Source organism: Amphiura filiformis, unplaced genomic scaffold, assembly GCF_039555335.1.
Source record: "Amphiura filiformis unplaced genomic scaffold, Afil_fr2py scaffold_211, whole genome shotgun sequence".
NCBI lineage: Eukaryota > Metazoa > Echinodermata > Ophiuroidea > Amphilepidida > Amphiuridae > Amphiura > Amphiura filiformis.
Genome location: NW_027305675.1, coordinates 59,837 through 67,874, shown reverse-complemented (window position 1 = coordinate 67,874; position 8,038 = coordinate 59,837). Strand labels below are relative to the sequence as shown.

Here is an 8,038-nt window from a genome sequence, read left to right as displayed (position 1 = left end):
TGTTTTCTTCTCCTGTATAGCAATGTTTTAAAACAAAATTAAGAGAAAACCTTCATCTCACATATGACAGTGAGTGATTTACTTTAGTTGTCAAGTGAGGTGTGTTAGATCCCGAGTGTTCGATACACCAACAATGGAAAATTTAATCTAAGATTTAATCTGAACTTGTTGAATATAATTATTAAAGTGAAGTGCATTTTTTGCTTTCCGGAGATGTCATGTGTAATTATTCCAAATTAAGACATGATTACCTTTTTATCACCAGACTCTTCAAACATCCGCCATCCAATAGGAGCTGCTACTATCATCCCTGCAAAATATATCAAGAAACACCCCAAGAAGCTTGCTTGCTTTACATCAATACAGCAGTGGGTATACGTATAGACGGTCATATGAAGTGTCACCGCAGCTACCATGTGCCTAAAAATTAAACCACATTTTATTATTATTATTATTACATTTTCATATGACTGTTAGCCAACGAAGACATTAGGCGGAGGCGCCGTATTTAGTAGCTTTGGATATTCAATTATTTTCAGAAAATAGAAGAATAAATAATTAAATGTCCAAAGCTGACGACGCTAAATACGGGGCCTCCACCTATTGCGTCCAAAATGAGTGTGTAAATTGAATTTTGCAACTTGTTAAATTCAGCAGAGTTTTAGCTTTAAAATAATTTAAAATTTAAAATAATAACAGTTTATCTGCTCGAAACGTCGGTTGTTTCTTGTCTGTTTGGTTTTGTTTGTCTGCTTTGTGCACAGTGATTTTCATCACTTCCAGTGTATTTTTGTACCGTTTTCCTGACACTCCTTTAACATAATAGTTATGGCCATGTGTATATTATTTTAAATACCAAAAATGGACGAAAATGTGTACCTGACCCTAACAACCTCCCTAAGCTCTAAATTGGGTGGCCTACCATATCCCGGGTAAGAAAGTAGGGTAAAATGACTCTAAATTGAGTGCAAAGAACTGTTGGGCAATATGTGACCTGTCACGGCGAATGAGCTGTAAATTCCTCCCCCGGTTAAAATTGTTTTATTTCGTGTTTAGAAAATATACATCATAAGCTTTAAAATGGTATATTATTTGACTTCAAACGATATCTAGTAGCGGGGTTACAGTCAGCTACCTGCACAACGGATTCTTTTGTTCTGCAAGGCTCACTCAGTCATTTAATGAGGCAATACAAACGATCGAAATTGGTGTTGAAATGAGCAAAATTTTGAGTTACACCTTTTCAGTGTAAAAATTTTTTTCTCAGCCAAATGAAAAGCAATAATTTTCATTTTTTCAGTAAATGGCTGGAAAAACTATAATGCTTGATACTTTTTTTTTTTTTTAATCCTGGTGTTAAACTTAGGCCTGAAATTCAGTCATTTAGTGTAAGATATTCGATTTTTATAGGCTTCAGCTCGGCCCGCGAGCTTTTTCTTGGATCAACCTTTTAGCTTTTCAAAGTAATATAGTTCGCTAATGAAGGATTTTCCCCAACTTTCTAAAGCACATCACCGTGAGCTATATATCATAGTTTTGTCAGAATTTCCGTTTTGATTTCACTATCTTTCACTGTCGGCTGAAAAAATTCTAAATCAACACGTGAAATCTAAAGGCTAGTACTAGCATTGTGGATCGATATCCCTGGGTTTAATAGGAATACCGGCATGGCTATAGTGTTGCCAGAACTTCAATATAGCAAAGAAATTCCCAGACCTATAGCGCTCCTACTGATCATGTTTAACCAGAACACCCAATTGGGGATTTAATCGCTGGTCGGGCAATTGGCTTTCAATGAAAAATTGACCTGGATAACAACAAAGGAAATATCGACTATTTCAGCTGGTTGCTCTCGAGATAAAAGTACTCACCATTGCCTACTTTTACTTAGTTTGACATTTTCGGAGACTGAATGGAAAAAGGGTAAAACAAAAACGGAAATTCTGACAAAACTATAACATATAGACCCACACGATGTGCTTTACAGAGGTGGGAAATATCTTTCTTTAGCAAACTATGTTAGTTTGAGACACTAAAACATGAATTCCGTAAAAAGCTCGCAGGCGAATTCAAGGCCTATAAAAATCAAAAATATCACACTAAAAGACACAATTTGATGCTTAATTTTAACACCAGGATTTAAAAAAATGTATATCCAAGCACCAAGTTTTTAACTGACATTACTGAAGAAAAAAAAAAATATTGCTTTATATTTGACCGAGAAAATTAATTTCATAGCAAAAAGGTGTATCTCTGAATTGTGCTGATTTTTACATGTATCGATCGACTTTTAGCGCGACTAAGCAATCTAAAGAATTGGTTGTCCAGGCGGCAGACTGGTTATGGTTTGTTGAAATTTGCTCCTTCAACAAAATGGTAGCTTTTTTCGTTTCTATGTGTTTCTCTTTTTCCACATTGCTGGCAATAAATATCAAACAGTCATAATTGGCGGTCATATCAAATCATCCCCAAGTCAACGAGGTTCAAGAAAGTTCTCTGATTGTTAATTGTTGGTTATATATACCTATACAAAATACAATGCCTGGTAACCCACTTGAACAGGATTTAGCCAAAGCAAACAAAGACCAGAGCTATTAAAAATTCTATTGCCATCTAAGGTAGAAGCTTATTATCCTTTTCAACAATAGGATTATTGATTGGTGTTTGACTATTAAAATAAGATATAGATGTCGCGCCAGCTAGAAATGCCGATGAATACGACCTGCATGCACAGTTTACACTATAACTCAGAATACAATTTAGGGAATTTACGGCTCATTCGTCCTGTACGGTCACATATATGGAGCTGTTTGTCGTTTTTGGAGCGTAATATTGCGGAGACAGAAAAGGTCCAGAGCTAAATTTTTTTATTTGATCACGAGTGCGATGTTGAGTATAACGTGGGAACAGATCATTACGACGTTGGGCAGAAAAAACCTCCTATGTGCCATTGCCCATGAACATGTTTAAGGGGGTACAACACCCGTGTGGTAAATTTTTTGCATTTTTATCAAAAAATAATAATACACTGGTAACAAAAGTTATGTATATTATTGGGGCAAGGATTCCAATTACTACACTGAAATTTCAGTGACTTACGACAAGCGGTTCAGTATATATGATAGGAAATGACGTACATCCTAGCGGTACCTTATTTCTTATCATAAATGACGAACCGCTTGTCTTGGGTCACTGAAATTCCAGTGTAGTAATTGGATTCCTTGCCCCTATAATATACATAACTTTTGTTACCAGTATGTTATTAGTTTTTGAGAAAAATGCAAAAATAGACACAAATTTATCGAGGGGTGTAGTACCCCCTTAAAGTAACCGGTTGGCTGTTTTGTTTTAAACACCGTTAAGGGCCACAAGCACATAGTCCGAAGGGTCATTCGTCCGAAAAAGGTCAATATCTAAAAGTTTACATAGCACACTCGACGTAAAATATCTTTGCATATCGTCCAAGTTGGCTCTCATGATCGAGAATTAATATTCTGGCTATATTAGGGTTAGCATTAGGGGTTAGTGTTACGGAAAATGCCAATGATAGTCTAGTGCCCAGGGCACCGGTTAGAGTTAGTGATGCAGTATCATGTTTAGGATATGGCTTAGGTAAAAGGTTAGATTTATGTAGAAGTTTAAGGCCATGTTAATGATTAGGGTTTATAACTTTCGACCCGTAAAATATTATCACAAAGTATAAACTGCTAGAAACGTACCCAATGCAAAAACCGAGTCCGCCGAAACCTCTAAAATGTGCGTACTGGTTCCTCTTCTTAGACCCAAGAACAGCTAAAAGGAATCCATTGGCTAGAGGAGACCAAGCAGCAGTTAAAAACTCGGTTGCAATATTAACAAAGATGAGGTAAATAAAAACGACGTGAAGGTCATTGGCGCTGTATATGTTACGTTGTGTGTTTGTAATGATAGATGGAGATGTTACTAAAGATGAACAATTGTCATTATGGTGTTCCAGAAAAGAGATATTGTCGGAGAGAATGTCTCTGCAATCTTTTGGTCGGATTGTCGGCACATAGTACATAGCCATATGAATGAATGCAGTAGCCACGAGTGATCCAGTAAGAATATACCTGTTAATTGAATATTTGTCTGCAATATAGCCTATAAACGGTGTATAAAATAATGCTATAAATGGTTGGACGCATCCTATGTAACCGATTTCTTTGGCATTGAAGCCAAGTTGTCTCAGATATACTGAAATGTACGGATAGAGTGCTTCTCTGGCAAAATACGTTATGGCAAAGAAAAATGCGAATAACTTTGATTGTTCGGAGATATTGACCAATCCACATTGCGAAGATTTGGTTTCTTCATGGTGGCTATTATTGGACTCACGGCGAGACTCTTGTAGTATGTCAGGTAGCTCTGAGCCTGTAGTTTCTCTGTCACTCAGTAAATTGCTGTATTCTAACAACGTACGGTCCAAATGATCACTGTTGCTAGCCATGGTTAACTGAAATGAAACAACAGCACATTATCAGTTCCTGACAAACGGCAGAATCGTACGGAATTAACTATAAGGGCAGGGGCGTAGCAAGAGCATCGGGGGCCCATGGACAATGAGCAGTACGGGCCCTTTTAACCAGGGCGGAATTTACCTTATGGGAACCTGGGCCAGGGCAAACTTTGGAGACCCGAACTCACGTGCCGAGGAAGGCATGTGCACTCAAGCGAAGTTTTGGTTTACATAGAGGGGGGGCTAACATATTTTGTTCCAATGTTATTAGGACATAATTTGGAGTGTTCATATTACAAAACCAAACTTTTGAACACTGACCTGACAGTTTCGTATGTCTTGGACGACATACTTCCTCAGAGTGATTGGTATCCCATCATCCTCTTAGCTGCTGGAAACACAGCTCCATCCCCAGGGGGCGTGGTCTTGAGGAGAGGGTCATACACGTGACTGAGATGATAGGCCCCCTCGTCTCTGTTCATGACGGCATGACCTCTTTTGCGAATCCATATTGATTCTCTGATGAAGCGAGTACTCGCATCACACTCCTTCTGTAACACTTTTGTATCGTCCCAGTTTATTACATGATTCTGTTGAATAGCATGATCTGCTATGGCTGACTTGCTTTGTTCTGTGACAGACTCTTTTCTGGTCTGGCGCGTAAAGTTCTTTTTGCTCCTTTCCAATTTTTCTGTTTCTTTCTGATGTTCCTTCAGCCGGGTGTTCAATTTTCGGCCGGTCTCTTCCACGTAGGTGCTGTCACAGTTTTGGCAAGGTATTTCATAGATACAGTCCGTTTTATCAAGCGAATCTATTTTATCCTTCGGGTGCACCAAAAGCTTCCTCAATGAGGTGTTCGGCTTCATGGCGGTGGCAATGTTGTGCTTCCTAAACACCCGATTGGCTCTCTCAGCCACACCTTCCACGTATGGTATAACTACCAAACCCTTGGTTTGTTGCGACGGGTCTTTGGTTTTAGTTTTGGAGGATTTAGCAGGTTTGTCTCTGATCTTCTTTTGGCAGATTCAACAGTCCACTCTGGGTAGCCGCACATCTTCAATGCCTTCTTGATGTTGTCTTCCTCTTTCTGTCTGTCTTCTGGTTCTGTGACGATCTTGTCCATTCTATCAAGTAATGTGCGAACTACCCCCAGCTTGTGATATATGGGGTGGTGGGAGCTAAAGTTGAGATACTGGTCCGTGTGGGTGGCCTTACGGTAAACCAGTGATTTGACTGAGCCATCCTCTTTTCTGACGATGAGAGTGTCTAAAAACGGGATGCGACCCTGTTCTTCCTTCTCGTAGGTGAACTTTATACTGTCTGTTGGATCAGTGTTATTGAGATGGTCGGTGAGGTTGTCAACTTGATTGTCTTTCACTATTTCAAGGATGTCGTCGACATACCTCTTCCACAGCCTGGGCTTACACTCTATGGGGGCGGTAGCGATGGCTTGCTCTTCTAAGAATTCCATATACAGATTGGCTGTGATTGGAGACACCGGGCTGCCCATGGCTGCACCAAATAATTGTCTGTATATCTTGCCCCTAAACGAGAAGTATGTTGTGGTAAGCACAAAAGCAAGGAGTTCCATAACATCCTCAACTGAGAGCAGAGTTCTTTGTTTAAGAGTCTTGTCTTTCTGCAGTCGTTGTTTGATGACCTCGAGCGATTTATCCACCGGCGTATTGGTGAAGAGCGACACAACGTCGTGAGAATTAAAATCTCCCCTCCTCTATGTACACCTGAGCTAAATCTTCGGCAAGCTGTTTGGAGTTCTTAACATGGTGTTCCGTCTGTCCAACAAGAGGGGCTAAGATGTCTGCTAGCGCTCTGGATGTGTTGTAGCTGATCGAACCAGTGTAATCCAATGATATCATCTCAGTCACGTGTATGACCCTCTCCTCAAGACCACGCCCCAGGGGATGGAGCTGTGTTACCAGCAGCTAAGAGGATGATGGGATACCAATCACTCTGAGGAAGTATGTCGTCCAAGACATACGAAACTGTCAGGTCAGTGTTCAAAAGTTTGGTTTTGTAATATGAAAACTCCAAATTATAATTATCTACAAACCTGATGAATCTCTTCACAAGTTATTAGGACATTTGCGCGCAAAGCACGCGAAAAATTCAATTTTAGACTATTTTATCCCCAGATCAACATGCATTTTGTTATTTGAATACGCGCGAAGCGCGGAAAATGTTACAAATTTGCCCTATTTTGGCCATAAAACATGCTGTTATTGGGATTAAAAGAAAGAGGCATAGGGCAATTTTGGGGGCCCTGGACCCGGGCCCATCTGGCCCAATGGTAAACCCGGCCCTGCTCTCTATTATCAGCCCTTATTTAATTTTTGCTTTTGAGCTCGGGGCCCCTGAACCCTCGGGGCCCATGGACTTCGTCCACCCTGTCCCCCAGCTTGCTACGCTCCTGTATAAGGGCCATATGCGGGAAATCATGATCTTGTGATCACGAATCTCGACTTCTTGTGTTCCCGACGTAGGCAGTTTGAAATAAAGAAATAGTAAAGATATAAAAATAATGAAATAGTAATAAGACAACTCAGGATCTCATGAAATTTGTTCATGCGTCAGTATTTTAATTGTAAGACGATCCACTTTTTATCACAAGTTCCTGAGTTTCCAACTTCAAGTTAGAGTTCATGACTTCTTGACTTAAAGTCGGGAGGTCAAGATCACGTGATCCTGACTTTAAGACGGGATCTCGTGATCACGAAATCTAACTTTATGTCAGGAACTCGTGATCTCGAGATCCTAACTTCGAGACATACATGCTACCACACGCGTGACTTTCTTGCTAAAATGGGCGACATACATCGCTCGTTTCGTCACATGATAAAACTTCTCGTGATTGACGCGCCATCATGCCAACCAATTTTTGACTATCAACTATCGGTGATCCAAGCGCCCAAATTCTAAGGTTTGCAAATTGGGATCCAAACAATTTGGCATGTGTAAAGGGGGGCTCATAATTATTGCGCAACCCCGTAATACGTGGAGGTGGGTGTGGAGGCAGGTGGTTCTGATCACAAAAACTGTATTTGCTTACGGCTGGTTCCCGTAAAATTACGGGAAATTTTGAAATACGGGCGGCCGATAATTTACGGTCCTTTTTTAGAGTGTATTAAGGGGGTACTACACCCCTGGTCAATTTTGTGCCTATTTTGCATTTTTCTCAAAAATTATAGCGCATTGGTGACAAGTAAGATATGTATATTTAGGGCAAGAACTACAACTACTGCACTGAAAATTCAGCAACTCAAGGCAAGTAGTTATTGATTTATTGATCAAATATTGGTTTTCCCTCATTTTTAACTGTAACTCCACAACTGTTGTCTGTGCTGAAATAAAATTTCCAGTGCAGTAGTTGTAGTCCTTGCCCCTATAATATACATATCTTACTTGTCACAATGCACTATAATTTTTGAGAAAAATGCAAAAATAGACAAAAATTGGGCAGGGGTGTAGTACCCTTAACGTAGTACTTGAAGTCTAGATCCACACACAGGCATCGAACATTTACACACTTACCATGTGTACACA

General features: G+C 39.9%; 1 protein-coding gene across 1 annotated transcript; it reads right to left on the bottom strand.

Annotated features, from left to right (window-relative positions):
• Positions 1-5,414: 5,414 nt before the first annotated feature.
• Positions 5,415-6,068, bottom strand: LOC140145313 (uncharacterized). Its single transcript, XM_072167071.1, has one exon. The coding sequence runs from the start codon at positions 6,066-6,068 to the stop codon at positions 5,415-5,417; it is 654 nt and encodes a 217-aa protein (XP_072023172.1).
• Between the last annotated feature and the right edge of the window lie 1,970 nt (positions 6,069-8,038).